This window comes from Salvelinus alpinus, chromosome 24 (genome assembly GCF_045679555.1).
Source record: "Salvelinus alpinus chromosome 24, SLU_Salpinus.1, whole genome shotgun sequence".
NCBI classification, from domain to species: domain Eukaryota; kingdom Metazoa; phylum Chordata; class Actinopteri; order Salmoniformes; family Salmonidae; genus Salvelinus; species Salvelinus alpinus.
The window spans coordinates 27659240-27675710 of NC_092109.1; the positions used below are offsets into that span (position 1 = coordinate 27659240).

The window sequence follows — 16471 nt, forward strand, 5'->3', positions numbered from 1 at the left end:
GCAAAATAAATAGGAAATATAGTCAAGACGTTGACAAGGTTATAAATAATGATTTTTAATTGAAATAATAATTGTGTCCTTCAAACTTTGCTTTCGTCAAAGAATCCTCCATTTGCAGCAATTACAGCCTTGCAGACCTTCGACATTCTATTTGTCAATTTGTTGAGGTAATCTGAAGAGATTTCACCCCATGCTTCCTGAAGCACCTCCCACAAGTTGGATTGGCTTGATGGGCACTTCTTACGTACCATACGGTCAAGCTGCTCCCACAACAACTCAATAGGGTTGAGATCCGTTGACTGTGCTGGCCACTCCAATATAGACAGAATACCAGCTGACTGCTTCTTCCCTAAATAGTTCTTGCATAGTTTGGAACTGTGCTTTTGGTCATTGTCCTGTTGTAGGAGGAAATTGGCACCAATTAAGCGCCGTCCACAGGGTATGGCATGGCGTTGCAAAATGGAGTAATAGCCTTCTTTCTTCAAGATCCCTTTTAACCTGTACAAATCTCCCACTTTACCACCACCAAAGCACCCCCAGACCATCACATTGCCTCCACCATGCTTGACAGATGGCGTCAAGCACTCCTCCAGCATCTTTTCATTTTTTCTGCGTCTCACGAATGATCTTCTTTGTGATCTGAACACCTCAAACTTAGATTAGTCTGTCCATAACACTTTTTTTCCAGTCTTCCTCTGTCCTCTGTCCAGTGTCTGTGTTCTTTTGCCTATCTTAATCTTTTCTTTTTACTGGCCAATCTGAGATATAGCTTTTTCTTTGCAACTCTGTCTAGAAGGCCAGCATTCCGGAGTCGCCTCTTCACTGATGACGTTGAGATGGGTGTTTTGCGGGTACTATTTAATGAAGCTGCCAGTTGAGGACTTGTGAGGCATCTGTTTCTCAAACTAGACACTCTAATGTAATTTTCCTCTTGCTCAGTTGTGCACCGGGGCTTCCCAGTCCTCTTTCTATTCTGGTTAGAGCCAGTTTGAGCTGTTCTGTGAAGGGAGTAGTACACATCGTTGTACGAGATCTTCAGTTTCTTGGCAATTTATCGCATGGAATAGCCTTCATTTCTCAGAACTTGAATAGACTGACGAGTTTCAGAAGAAAGTTATTTGTTTCTGGCCATTTTGAGCCTGTAATCGAACCCACAAATTCTAATGCTCCAGATACTCAACTAGTCTAAAGAAGGCAGTTTTATTGCTTCTTTAATCATAACACAATTTTCAGCTGTGCTAACATAATTCCAAAAGGGTTTTCTAATGATCAATTAGCCTTTTAAAATTATACATTTGGATTAGCTAACACAACGTGTAGCTATGTAGATATTTCATTAAAAAATCTGCCGTTTCCAGCTACAATAGTAATTTACAACATTAACATTAATTTAGTGTTCTCATATTTAAGGTTAGAACTACCTTTTAGTGTTCTGATACTTTTAGCTTGGAGTTGTATTTTTATGATAACATAGCTACAGTATTTCACCTTTTAATGTGTATAGTATTGCTTACTAGGTGTGTCCAATCAATTTTGTAACCACTCCCTCTTCCAATTAGGGCTAATTGGAAAAGCTGTTAAAAAGAGGACATTGTATTCCTTTTTTTGTACTCCCTGGCGAAGGCCATGCAGCCAAAACACATCGGTTTTTAAAAACTTTGTTTTTATTGAACATGCCGTACTAATAAAGGCATTTTAATTAATTATATGAAGAGTGCCTTGGTCCTCCTTTCTTTTTGATGACCAATTTACCCCTTTTACCAAAGAGCACCTTCTGTCTACCAAAATGTACTATTGTGTACCTTAGTAGCACTTCCCTTCCTCCTCTTTCTACTAATTAACAATGTCTACACTGTATTTCTGATCATTTTGATGTTATTTTAAGTGACCCCAAACTTTTGAACGGTAGTGTACGTTGGTAACCAGTTTATAATAGCAATAAGGCACCTCAGGGGTTTGTGGCATATGGCCAATATACCACGGTTAAGGGCTGCATCCAGACACTCCGCGTTGCGTCGTGCTTAAGAACAGCCCTTATCCGTGGTACATTGGCCATATACCACACCCCCTCGTGCCTTATTGCTTAAATATATTACATTGTTTTAATGATTGATTGCATGACTTTAATAATGATAATTGTCTCTCCCAGTATGGGGGTCCCCACCAGCACCAACTGCCCAGAGACCCCCCAAGAGACCTGCACTCCCCAGCAGAGAGGTGGGCACCTTCAGATCGCTCCAGGGCCTTCCCAGGCAGGATGATGGACCAGGAACTAGGACCATGGAAGCGCCCGGCCTCCCACCATCACAACCACCACCGTGACCAACTTCAACACCGCTCCCCACCCTCACAGCATCCCCCCCCTCCCAGGGAAGACTGCCCTGCCAAAAGGAGCAGGAGCTCTGGTCCTGAGCAGGTCAGTCACCACCTATTCTCTGTTAACCCAGAAGTAAAATCTTCCGTAATATGTTAATTTGGTCAGCTGTGTGATTAACTTCTTGGTCTATACGTATTAGAAATCAAGAGTTCTGGGCCTCCCGAGTAGCGCAGTGGTCTAAGACCGAACCCGGGCTGTATCACAACCGGCAGTGATCGGGAGTCCCATAGGGCGGCGCACAATTGGCCCAGAGTCATCTGGGTTAGGGAGGATTTGGCAGGGGGGCTTTACTTGGCTCATCGCGCTCTAGCGACTCCTTGTGGCGGGCTGGGCACATGCAGGCTGAACTCGGTCGTCAGTTGAACGGTGTTTGCTCCGAGACATTGGTGTGGCTGGCTTCTGGATTAAGCGGGAGGGTGTTAAGAAGCGCAGTTTGGCGGGTCATGTTTCCAGGACGCATGACTCAACTTTCGCCTCCCGAGCCCGATGAGACAAGATCGACATTGGGGAGGAAAAGGGGGTAGAATACAAAAATAAACAAAATCGAAGTCTCCACCCTCGCAAAAGGATCCATGTGGGTACTCGTGCAAGGCACTCGAAGCGAAGCAGTTTAATAAGCACTGCCTTGGCCCAACCTGATACGTCCATATAACCAGTATTAAAAACCCAAAGACCGAAATTACTGCAGCTCGTTATCTCACGCATCCCATTGAGTCTCGGCAGATTCTTCAGTCTACACACAGAATCTGCCCAGGGGAGATTAGTCGCCACCTGAACTAGTGATCGTGACATTACATCTCTTCCTTGGCCGTTCTCCCTGTGTCTGTGTTTTCCAGGAGTGGAAGGTGGGGCAAACCCCCCCCCCCCCCCCCCCCCCCTCAAAAAACATATGTTTTGATGCATGCCAGCAAAGCCACTACACATCACAATACTAAACAATACATACATTTCACTATAACGGTGACAAGCGGTGCCCACAAACTGTTAGGGCCTACATAAAGCTATCCCAACAGCAGAGCTTTCTTTTCAGCACCATGGAGTGAATCCTTACCACTGTTACACCTGGCTATCAGAGGAGCCTTGTCTGGCAGCGAAACAGTTAATTCAGCCTTGTTTACTGACTTTTTTTTTAAACATAGCTGATATGGCTGACCATATCTCCCTGGCATATTACATCATTTATGCAGCAGAATATAAGACATTTTTGGACTCACTTTGTTGTGCGTGGCGGTACTTCATTGGTGAATTTTGTCATAAGAGAAAGATTTACAATCCAAAAAGTTGGATGACAGCTCAAAATGTATTTTTCCAGTCTGACTTCCCAGTTGCAATGCTTGCGGTTAGCCACTGTCATCGATTCCTTCCAAACAACTCATTGTTGAATTTACGATTTCCAACTTGTTGTGTAATGTTTATGTCCGATAAGCACCGATACGTTTTATCTATAATTTCTCTTCATTATTTTTCTTCATATGACAAGGATTAAAAAGGATTTGTCAGTAGATTGTCAACTTGATTCATGATGATGACTGCTAGCTAAGATTTAGAAAGTATGATGTTGACATGATCAGTCCAATCAAAGCTACTGTAGATATAATGTGATTTGATGTCATTTTATCTGTGGCCAATGACCTTCAGCCCTCTTGGAAGGGGACTTCTAATCTAAGTCTATGCAGGAGCCAAAGGGCTCACATTCTCGATGTCTACCCTTACTAAAGGCTGGTGACGTAGTGTCCCCATGAGTGACAGAACACTGAGCCAATCACGGTGCAATGCTCCTATTTTCTGCTGTACCACCACCACAGAAAGCACTGAGCTAGGCTGAAACACCTGCATTTTGGAGTAGAAAGCTGCCCCACCTGCCCTGAATGATGTGTCACCACTCTGAGTGTAGCTGTGAAATTTATACAATAGCACCACCTTCTGACAGGGATCAAGTATACATCACCAGGATACCGACTGTTATTACTGTTCTCTGTCACCAGCCCTCTCATCGTGGATCAATGCATCTACCCGGCCCAGACCAGCAGCAATCACCACCCCACTACCCCCCTTCCAAACAAGGCTTCTGGAAACAATCATATGACAGACCTGGTCCTCGCACCCATGCTGACAGGAGGAGCTTGTCTATAGAGTTACAAGTAAGTCAGTTAACAGCCAATGAACTTCAAGAAAGCCATGCTTTATTAAAGACTATGAACCATCCTCTCTCTCTCGTTATTTCAGGAATCCACCAAGTCAGGATTAGGGAGTCTCAAATACAGAACACATCATTCTACCCATTCTCCAGTTCCCCAGGCCCTCTTCAATGGTCAAGACCCCCCTCCTTCCTCCTATCCCCGCCACCCTTCTCCAGCCCAGCCCAGTGGCAACAGAAGACCCCCCCACCATGGATCCAGAGTGGAGGTGGATGACCAGGCCCAGCACCCCTCCTCACCAGCAGACCGCACCAGCGTGCCTTACAGCCAGCACCTCCACCACCAGCATCCCACATCACCCCCCTCAGTACCTCAGCACAGCCCCCCAGCTCCACGCTCCCACAGACAGCAAAGGGATCAGACCCCCTCCCAGCCGTCTGCTACAGAGCCTCCCCACCGCAACAGCAACCACAGAGATGGATGCTGCACCACCCTGAGCTCCTCCAGCCCCTCTGGCCTCTCCAGCTCCACCACTCCTAGTAAGGCCAGTGGGAAGAAAGATCCTCCTCCCAATCAGAGGAGCCCTGACATTGGCACTGGCACACCCCACAAACGGGGACCAAGGACACCCTCGCCCAGTCCCACACCTCCCCCTCTCTCTGCCTCCCCCACATGGCTAGGCTCAGGCGCTCAGAGGTCAGAGATGAAGCCTAGCAGGGCCTCAGAGCCTCAGACCCCACCCAGCTCTCCTACTGTCAACAACAACAGACCTACTGGCAACAGGCCAGAGCTGCAGCCTCACAGACACAAACAGACAGAAAGGAAACATAAGGAAAGGAGAGCAGAAAGAGGTGAGGAGGGAAAGAGGGAACAGAAGAGGAAGATGGAGAGGAAGATGGAGGAGAGGACAAGGAGAAAGGAAAAAGAAGAGAAAAGTGGGGATGGGGTAAAGAATAAAACCCATAAAGTAGAAGAGGGGAGGGACAAAGTGGAAAGGAAAAAGAAAGAGGAAGAGAGGAAGACAGAGAAAAGGGAGAAGAGCCTTAGGGATAAAAAGATGGAAAAAGCAGAGAGGGGATCCTCAAAGTCCCTACGTAAATCATCCCTCCCTCTGTCAGTATGGCCTTCCTCCCCTAAGTCTGGATCTATGGTTCCAGGGACGCCAGGGAAGCCAGGCCAACCCTCCCAGACACCATCCACCCCTGGCAAACACATACACAGGGAGAAGGCCCAAGAAAGAGGTGGAAAGTCCCATGAGCACAGCTCTCCAAATAGCTCAGAGACAATCCCACTTGTTGGCCCGCCTGCAGCCCATCCCAGCCAACCCACACCCTCCGCACATCCACCCAAACACAAAAAGTCAGAGAGGGGAGGGACCCTGAACAAGTCAAACCCAACTCAACCCAAATTCCCAGTCAAGGACTCACCACTACCAGCCTGTCCTCCACTCACCACCACTCACACTACCACCACCAACAACAACATCAGCACCAACACGACCAATAAGACCCGTAATACCAGTCCTCAGCCCACCAGCCCTTCAACATATTCTAAATGCAGCCCAGGGAGGAAGGCTGATTTGACCCCCTCCACACTCTCATCCAAAACCCCAGCAGCTCCCCCTATGGCTGGGTCAGGGGGATCCATCCAGAGCCAGACAGAGATATGGGGTGTTAGTCCAGAAGGCGGGGTCCTGCGGGCCCCAGATCTCCAACCTGCGGCGGGGGTGGGCAGTGTGGAGGAGATGGGAGACAACCCCCCTGCCAGCCCACCTGTTCTCAGTTGGCAAGGCTCCCCAGCATCAGCGCTGAGTGAGGAAGAGGAAGAGGAGGGAGGAGTGATGAGGAGACCTGTCCTGCAGCCCAGCCCAACCCACGGCCCGCCCCTCTCACCCCACCATGGGAACTCAGAGGGGTTCAATGAGAAGGCCGAGGGTGTCGGTGAGGGGAGGGGTGCTGATGACCTTCGCCATAGCGACCTGGCCAAGCTCTATGGCTTGCCTGATACTCCCAACGGAGAGGAGGAAGACGAGGAGGAGGAAGAGGAGGACAGTGGTGGCGACACATCGTCCAGCTCTCTGCCTCCCCGTCGGCCACACCTTCACCAGACAGGAGTTGCTGATGTCTTCAAGTCTTTGGCCTCGTTCCTGGGGGGCCAGAGGTACACATATCGCGGCGGTCCGTTTGGGCGTCCTCCTCCTAGCTCCATGGGAGGAGTGAAGTACTCTTCATCCCTCGCCATGGATCCAGAAACCAATTGTCAGGACCAGCAGAACCCCTCCCCCACATCCAACTCCACCACGCCCCCAAGACTCACTAGCCAATCATCCACTCACACTACCTCAGATCCGCCTTCCAAACCCCGCCCTCCTTTAAACCTCGACCAACCACAGCTCTCCGTGGGGGAGCGCACAAAACAGAAGCACGCGAGATTGGAGGAGATTCTGAATGAGAGAAAGAAAGAGAAGACTAAGGGTGTAGACAGTGGGGAGACGACCGGGTCTCTGAGCGCTGAGTTTAGACTGACCACCACACACCGGCTGCCTGCCACCATCAAGGAGGAGCGGGGACAGAGGGAGGCACGCAGGCAGACAGACAGAAAGAGGGAGCCAAGCGGTGCGAATGGAAACGGAGATGGGGAAGGGAAGAGGAAGAGAAGAAAACAAGATAACAGCGTCAGCAGTCATCAGAGGAGTGGAGGAAATGAAAAGAAGAACGTGGAAGAAAAGTGTGACAGAAAATCAGCCTCTATAACGCTGTCCTCATCTACACCTCACCCCAGTCGCCCAGCCAAGCAGCACAAAGACACTAAGAAGAGCCGTCCCATTCAGGGGAACCTTGGCCTCCAGAGCAAAGACATCCAGGGACAGAAAGACAAGACGCACACAGGAAACACTGAGCAGGGGGCACAATCAACAGAGATGAAGAATGAGAGGCGCAGTGAGCCTCAAACCAAGACGTCCACACCAGGCAGCAACCCAGACATATTGGCAACAGCATCCACCACCAGCTTTATCAACACCTCCTCCCCTTCCCCCACCCCGGCTGCCTCTGCTGCCCCAGTGAGGAGGACCCCCTGTCCCCTGGCTGCTGCTGATTTCCTCAAGCTGAAGGCTCTGTCCATGGGCTCTCCCAAGGAGCTGAAGATCCGTCTGATCAAGGTGGAGAGTGGAAACCGAGAGACGTTTATCGCCTCCGAGGTCGAGGAGCGCAGGATCCCACTAGGAGAGGTCAGCATCAGACACACAGCCAGCGAGGTCGTCAGGTCCTGCAAGTGAGTACATGGTACATGTGATGTACAGTACCAGTCAAAAGTTTGGACACACCTACTCATTCAAGGGTTTTTCTTAATTTTTACAATTTTCTACATTGTAGAATCATAGTGAATACATCAAAACTATGAAATAACACATATGGAATCATGTAGTAACCAAAAAAGTGTTAAACAAATCAAAATATATTTTATATTTTAGATTCTTCAAAGTAGCCACCCTTTGCCTTGATGACAGCTTTGCACACTCTTAGCATTCTCCCAACGAGCTTCATGAGGAATGATTTTCCAAGTCTTGAAGTAGTTCCCACAGATGCTGAGCACTTGTTGGCTGCTTTTCCTTCACTCTTCGGTCCAACTCATCACAAACCATCTCAATAGGGTTGAGGCCGGGTGATTGTGGAGACCAGGTCATCTGATGCAGCACCATCACTCTCCTTCTAGGTCAAATAGCCCTTACACCTCCTGGAGGTGCGTTGGGTCATTGTCCTGCTGAAAAACAAATGATAGTCCCACTAAGTGCAAACCAGATGGGATGGCGTATCGCTGCAGAATGCTGCGGTAGCCATACTGGTTAAGTACGCCTTGAATTCTAAATAAATTACTGACAGTGTCACCAGCAAAGCACCATCACACCACCACCTCCATGCTTCACGGTGGGAACCACACATGCGGAGATCATCCATTCACCTACTCTGCGTCTCACAAAACCCGGAGGTTGGAACCAAAAATTTATAATTTGACTCATCAGACCAAAGGACAGATTTCCACCAGTCTAATGTCCATTGCTAGTGTTTCTTGGCCCAAGCAAGTCTCTTCTTCTTATTGGTGTCCTTTAGTAGTGGTTTCTTTGCAGCAATACAACCATGAAGGCCTGATTTACGCAGTCTCCTCTGAATAGTTGATGTTGAGATGTGTCTGTTACTTGAACTATGTGAAGCATTTATTTGGGCTGCAATCTGAGGTGCAGTTAACTGTAATGAACTTACCCTCTGCAGCAGAGGTAACTCTGGGTCTTCCTTTCCTGTGGCGGTCCTCGTGAGAGCCAGTTTCATCATAGCGCTTGATGGTTTTTGCGACTGCACTTGAAGAAACTTCCAAAGCTCTTGAAATTTTCCGTATTGACTGACCTTCATGTCTTAAAGTAATGATGGACTGTCGTTTCTCTTTGCTTATTTGAGCTGTCCTTGCCATAATAGGACTTGGTCTTTTACCAAGTAGGGCTGTCTTCTGAATACTACCCCTACCTTGTCACAACGCAACAGATTGGCTCAAACGCATTAAGAAGGAAAGAAATTCCACAAATTAACTTTTAACAAGGCACACCTGTTAATTGACATGCATTCCAGGTGACTACCTCATGAAGCTGGTTGTGAGAATGCCAAGAGTGTGCAAAGCTGTCATCAAGGCAAAGGGTGGCTACTTTGAAGTATCTAAAATATAAAATATATTTTGATTTGTTTAACACTTTTTTGGTTACTACATGATTCCATATGTGTTATTTCATAGTTTTGATGTCTTCACAGTATTATTCTAAAATGTAGAAAATAGTCAAAAATAAAGAAAAACCCTTGAATGATTAGTTGTGTCCAAACTTTTGACCGGTACTGTATATTTACTACCAAGACATTTCATTGGAGGAAGAGAGGTTGTGGCACAAAACAATGAAAAGTGTATTAAATTAAATCTTATTGAATTCTCCCACTTCATTTGTCTCTTTCTCTGTCTGTTTAGGGGGGCGAAGGTGAACGGGAAGTTTCGAGAGTCCTATCTGCTCCCTGCTTTCTCTGTCAAGCCTGTCCTTAGCACCAACACACCCATCCCACGAGAGAAGCTCAACCCCCCCACACCAAGCATCTATGTGAGTCCACATTCTAGGGGCGCTGCACTGCGGCTGACCCTATGCACCAACCTGTCTGTGTGGGTGTCTTGGGGGGGGTAAAGCAAAAAAAACATGCAGCTCTGTGTCTTATGACAATAGACCATAAAGTAATCTTCTTCTTCTTTTTCCCCCCTCTTTTCTTCTTCATTCTCATATCCATTACTCATGTATCAGTTCTGTATTTGTGCAATGCCTAGTTGATGTATTCCTGTGTTGTCCTGTGTGTCTGTGTCCAGTTGGAGAGTAAGAGAGATGCCTTCTCCCCAGTCCTCCTCCAATTCTGTACCGACCCCAAGAACCCTGTCACTGTCATCAGAGGCCTGGCTGGATCACTACGACTCAGTGAGTTTGCCCATTTCGATTTTTCTCAGGGCTAAAAGTTAAAACAGCAACATAATTTATCATCTACTCACTATACTTTTGTCTCTCTTTCCTCTCCCTCCCTCTCTGTCAGACCTGGGTCTGTTCTCCACTAAGTCTCTGGTGGAGGCCAATGCAGAGCATGCTGTGGAGGTGAGGACCCAGGTACAGCAGCCTGCTGATGAGAACTGGGACGCTACTGGTTCAGCTCAGACCTGGCCCTGCGAGAGCAGCCGCTCACACACCACCATCGCCAAGTACGCCGCGTACCAGGCCTCCAGCTTCCAGGAGAGCCTCCAGGTTGTGGATGAACACACACACACAAATATCACACACAGAAACACATAATGCTTACATATACCCCCCCCCCCCCCCCCCCCCCCACTTCCTCTCTTTGCCCAGCTAAGTTCATGTGCCTAAATGTGTCTACAGGAAGAGAAGGACAGTGAGGATGAGGATGAGGAAGAACAAGAAGAGAAGAAGACTCTGTCTTCTGACCCATCAACCAACCCTGCATCTGGCACCAGCAAAACCAGCCCTACTGTGGTTACTAGCAAAGCAACTCCTACCAAAGTTGGCCCTACCCCTATTGCTAACACACTCAGGTCATCTCATAGTATCCACAGCATACTGTGCAGTCGACTCCTTATGTAATCAAATACAATACTTTTAATCAAAACAATGTTCTGCCGTTATTAAAGACACTTCCTCTTTCCTATAGGCCGGAGGCGAAATCAACTGGGAAGATTATCAAATTCGGCACCAACATCGACATCTCTGATCCTAAGAGGTGAGATTAGCTTTACATGTGGTTGATTGTTTTAGACAGGGCTAAGGACACCCTTAGAGAGGAAGTAGAGTGTTAACATGTGTTTGACATGTGTTACCAGGTGGAAGCCCCAGCTGCAGGAGCTGCTGAAGCTACCAGCCTTCATGCGTGTGGAGTACAATGGAAACATGCTGAGCCACGTGGGACACACCATCCTGGGCATGAACACCGTCCAGCTCTACATGAAGGTCCCCGGCAGCCGTACACCTGGTCAGTGTCTGAGTTATATTGGTGTGTGTTTATATGCATATTACATGCCTCTGTCCATTGGCTTAAATATCTAAATTTGTCTGTTTTCAGGCCACCAGGAGAATAATAACTTCTGCTCTGTGAACATCAACATTGGGCCGGGAGATTGTGAGTGGTTTGCAGTCCATGAACACTACTGGGAGCACATCAACAATTTCTGTGAGAAGTGAGTCATGGTTCTGTTTTCGTGTGAGGGTCTGTCTTCAAATTAGTTAAGCATTTTGAGCTGTTCTGCTCATTGAAAGGCATAACAACAGTGACTCAAAGGGGATTTGAACCAGAAACCACCACTTTGTTACTATCTCTCCTCCCTCCTTCAGGTATGGAGTAGACTACCTGACTGGGTCCTGGTGGCCTGTTCTGGAGGACCTGTACCGCTCCAACATCCCAGTGTACCGCTTCATCCAGAGACCAGGTGACCTGGTGTGGATCAACGCAGGGTCCGTCCACTGGGTGCAGGCTGTGGGCTGGTGCAACAACATCGCCTGGAACGTGGGACCTCTCAACTGTGAGTTACTAGCAGTGTCCAGCAGGACATAGATAGGAAATGGGAGCTGGGTCATACACAGTGCAACTACTGTATCTACACTATCCTTTACCTCAGTCAAATTCATATCAAAATCCTTTTGTGTGCTTTTCTACTGTAAAGTGTGTGTGTGTCGTCTTTGCCCTTGCAGCATACCAGTATCAAGTGGCTCTGGAGCGCTTTGAGTGGAATGAGGTCAAGAAGGTCAAGTCCATCGTTCCGATGATCCATGTCACCTGGAATGTAGCCCGCACTATCAAGATCACCGACCAAGAAACCTACAAGATGGTCAAGTGTGTGTGTGTGTGTGTGTGTGTGTGTGTGTGTGTGTGTGTGTGTGTGTGTGTGTGTGTGTGTGTGTGTGTGTGTGTGTGTGTGTGTGTGTGTGTGTGTGTGTGTGTGTGTGTGTGTCCCTCGTCATCTATCTAGTATGAATGTTTGTTTCTTGCTACACCTTACCTCTCTGTCTCTCTCTGTCTCTCTCTCTCTCTCTCTCTCAGACATTGTCTCCTACAGTCCATTAAGCACATTCAGGTTCTGAGAGACCAGCTGGTTGCTGCAGGGAAGAAGATCTCTTATCAGAGCCGTGTGAAGGACGAACCAGCCTACTACTGCAACGAGTGTGACGTAAGTCGTGTATGCCTGTATCAGACCTGCTATGAACTACCATGACCCGAGCATCTTACCAACAGAGTGTTGGTGTATGCCTGTATCAGACCTGCTATGAACTACCATGACCCGAGCATCTTACCAACAGAGTGTTGGTGTATGCCTGTATCAGACCTGCTATGAACTACCATGACCCGAGCATCTTACCAACAGAGTGTTGGTGTATGCCTGTATCAGACCTGCTATGAACTACCATGACCCGAGCATCTTACCAACAGAGTGTTGGTGTATGCCTGTTTTAGACCTGCTATGAACTACCATGACCCGAGCATCTTACCAACAGAGTGTTGGTGTATGCCTGTATCAGACCTGCTATGAACTACCATGACCCGAGCATCTTACCAACAGAGTGTTGGTGTATGCCTGTTTTAGACCTGCTATGAACTACCAAGACACGAGCATCTTACCAACAGAGTGTTGGTGTATGCCTGTATCAGACCTGCTATGAACTACCATGACCCGAGCATCTTACCAACAGAGTGTTGGTGTATGCCTGTTTTAGACCTGCTATGAACTACCAAGACACGAGCATCTTACCAACAGAGTGTTGGTGTATGCCTGTATCAGACCTGCTATGAACTACCATGACCCGAGCATCTTACCAACAGAGTGTTGGTGTATGCCTTTGGTTATTTCTGCAGTGAGTGATTGTGTTGTGTCTGTGTGCAGGTGGAGGTGTTTGACCTGCTGTTTGTAACTAGTGAGTCTGGCAGCAGGAAGACCTACATGGTGCACTGTGAGGACTGTGCCCGGACTGTGTCCAAGAGCCCCTCGCTGGCAGGAGTAGTGGTGCTGGAGCAGTACTGCATGGAGGAGCTGATGAGAACCTATGACAGCATCTGTGTGGTGAGACATATACACATACACACACACACACACAAACACACAATTTTTCTATGTGCTGTGAAGTTATGTCCATCATATTTACCCCCCTTTCTGTCTGTCTTTTTCTTCCTCTTTCTCTCTCCAGACTCCATCACCCTGCTCCAAGTGAGGCATCCTCCCTGTTGTCTGGCAGCCATAACCAAAGCTCCTACTTAGTGGCAGCACAGACGTTGTCTTCAAGGAATACTACTACTGCTAACACTTGGTGAACAGCCAACCATGTTTACTCAGTTTTGTTTACATCACAATAAGATATCGGCCATCAGCCATCAGCCATCAGCCAATTGAATTCCAGCTCACTGTTGTCTTCCCCTCCTACCAGCTGCTGATTGGACTTGAGTCTTGAGATAGAATGACTAGACTGGTACTACTATTTGTTAAAACATGTCAGACAACTACAGAAAATGTGAACATTGTTAGCACTGGAAATCAGGTCTTATTTAAAACGGACACTGCTGTGATTCAAAAGCGTCAAGTAGCCGGTATATGGTGCATTAATTCAGGTACTTTTATGCAAATCCAATGGAACTTTTTTACACCAATCTAGTTATTCTATGTCCATGAATTTACCGTGTTGCTATGGTAACAGCAGGGGAATTGCTTCACAAGCAAAGTAGCTGATAGTCTCATTGAAATCCCATTGTTTTGGTTTGGTTTTCTATTCAGGTGAACGCTGACATTTGTCATTCCTGTCTGTATACTCTTTGGGGTGCTATTTCCATTGTATTTATTCTGACCTAGATATTTCAAAAGTTTTACCAGCCTAAAAGTACACCACATTGGCCTTGTGAACTGTATTTAGATGAAAGCAAATTAGAAAATCAAACATGCAGGCACAACTTTCTAAAGCATTAGGAATATTAATTTAAGAAATTGTAAAAATATATCTGAAATACGGGTTAACTAGAACTAGAGGACTAATCTGGTTTCACTCTTTGTTGGAAATCTGGTGTGTTTTAATGTGATTTTAGTTTTTGCATAATAATCCTAAATAATGTTTGGTAGAGAGAGATGTGATTGCTACAATTCGCCCGAAAGAAGATCCCCTTAACCTTTTTCTTTTTCTAATGGGATCATTCTCCCGGTTTTATACCTCTTTTTTGGTTGCTATCTCCTTTTCTGGATTACAGAGAAAACTAAGAATTGTAAATTGTGACTTAATTTATAATTGTATATGTTTGTTTTCTTAAATGTATTTATTGCATATTGATGGTGCTTCTCTGGGGACACCAGATATTTTTAAGGTTTCCTATTGTGGGTGGACGGGGAAGAGCAAACAGAGGGAGGTTGGATTTTCATGGTGCTCAACCCCCTCTTGCCTCGTCACCTCCTCATTAACTGTGTATAAATTATCTATGAATATAAGTCAAGGAATATAACTTCAACCGACAGGTTGGTGCTTAGAACCGCGTCATTACAATTACCGGTAAACGAATAGAATGATGTCTTTGTACTGTATCTAACTGATAAACACAATACTTTTTCAACTTTTTTGCATTGTACGAAATTCATAAAATTGTGAAGCATTTGTGATTGGCAGTAGTTGTAGTTTTAGCCACATTTAAAATAGACTGATGTGTAGTGAGGTTTGGGTTCCTTCAGTGTTCTGTCCTCATGAGTATAATTTCAAGGTTGTAATCTTGCTCCTCATCCACTGACTGTTTTTATTTTAAGCTGTGCTGTTTTAAAACAAAATAAAAATATCTTACATAGACCAGACCTGTCTTAAACACTCTGTGATTTTTCTGTGACATTATTGTGAGTATTATTGATACAATAAAATAAAATGTTTTGAGAAATGTTTATTGTCATCGAATTTGTGTCGTGGCCTTGATGAGATGCCTGGATAGTTTTTGAGTATTGTGTCTGAGCTGATTATAACTTATCTTATGAAGGGAGATTTATTTCATCCCTAGAATCTACCCACTCTTCATTCCCTGCTGATGTTAATGCCACCCATCATTGTTTCTGTCATATCATTATTTTCTTCCTGCACTTTGCCTGTTTTAATACAGTACATCAACCAGAATGTCCTTCATTACACACAGAATGTTAGTGTTTGGATTACTGGTGACTTTAGAGTAACTTTAAAGGGTTTACTCCCAGTTACTAAGGAAGAGAATGTTACTAACATACTGGTAATGATTTATCTCTCCCCCTCTAATCCTGCTGTGTTTTGCCAATGTCCATTTTTTTCTTTGTTGAGGGCATGGGAATAAAACACCTCTAGTTTAAAGAGGATGCAGGGACACCTCATCCAAGACAAATGGATAGAGCAGTGAATATCCAAGGATAGGAAGACTGGCCTTCCTCCTCTAACAACCCTCTAAACCACAGGTGTCAAACTCATTCCACGGAGGGCCGGGTGTCTGCAGGTTTTCATTCCTCTGTTGCACTTGACTGATGAATTAAGGTCACAACTCCCCACACCTGGTCGTCTTAATTGAAAGGAAAAGCCAAAACCTGAAGGCTCTAGGCCCATCATGGAATGAGTTTGACACCCCTGCTCTAGTTCCTCATCATACACATACAGTAGGGTCCAAAATGATTAACTCCCTTGATAAAGATAAGCAAAAATGACAGTATAAAATAAATAACTTAAATACTAAGCTATATTGTATGCTCACAAATATTTGGAAATGTGATTATTTTATACTCAAAGAGATTTTGTTTAACAAGTAATCACATTTTTTCGAAATAATATAGGGGTAAAAATTATTGACACCCCTGTTTTAAATACCTTTCAATACCTCACCTTGCGAGGATAACAGTACTGAGCCTTTTGGAGAACACATTGGGATGGATCTTAGACTATTCCTCCATACAGAGTCTTTCTAGGTCCTTGATATCTTTTGTCTGTGCTTATGGACCATCCTCTTAAAATCAAACCACGTGTTTTTAATGGGTTTCAAGTCCAGAGACTGAGATTCCCATTGTAACATTTAGATTTTGTGACCATTTATACATTTCTTTGTGGATTTTGATGTGTGTATTGTGGTTATTGTCTTGCTGGAAGATCCACTTGAGGCCAAATTTCAGCCTCCTGTGAGAAGCTTGGTAGAGTTCAAGATGCCGTTGACCTTAGCAAGAACCCCAGGACCAGTGGAACCAAAATCGCCCCATAACATTAAAGATCCACCACCATTTACAGTAGGTATATTGGGTTCTTCTCTGTTTATGCATTCTCATTTCAATGCCAAACCCACCACTGGTGTGTGTGGCTGAAGAGCTGTGTTTTCACCTCATCTGACCAACACACCGTTTCCAATCTGTGCCAATGCATTTT

At 45.9% G+C, this 16471-nt stretch overlaps 1 protein-coding gene across 6 annotated transcripts in view; it reads left to right on the forward strand.

The window, feature by feature from the left end:
- Window positions 1-14988, forward strand: part of LOC139552463 (lysine-specific demethylase 6B-like) — a 38004-nt gene extending 23016 nt beyond the window's left edge. For all 6 annotated transcript variants that reach the window (XM_071364228.1, XM_071364229.1, XM_071364231.1 and 3 more), the window contains 15 exons: window positions 2150-2416; window positions 4363-4518; window positions 4604-7788; window positions 9520-9646; window positions 9904-10009; window positions 10122-10327; window positions 10460-10632; window positions 10749-10817; window positions 10918-11066; window positions 11157-11271; window positions 11426-11613; window positions 11783-11924; window positions 12132-12258; window positions 12970-13146; window positions 13271-14988. In XM_071364228.1, the coding sequence (XP_071220329.1) occupies window positions 2150-2416; window positions 4363-4518; window positions 4604-7788; window positions 9520-9646; window positions 9904-10009; window positions 10122-10327; window positions 10460-10632; window positions 10749-10817; window positions 10918-11066; window positions 11157-11271; window positions 11426-11613; window positions 11783-11924; window positions 12132-12258; window positions 12970-13146; window positions 13271-13294 (5211 nt within the window). In that variant the 3' untranslated portion in view covers window positions 13295-14988. The remainder of the gene's footprint in view (window positions 1-2149; window positions 2417-4362; window positions 4519-4603; window positions 7789-9519; window positions 9647-9903; window positions 10010-10121; window positions 10328-10459; window positions 10633-10748; window positions 10818-10917; window positions 11067-11156; window positions 11272-11425; window positions 11614-11782; window positions 11925-12131; window positions 12259-12969; window positions 13147-13270) is intronic.
- The last annotated feature ends 1483 nt before the right edge of the window (window positions 14989-16471 follow it).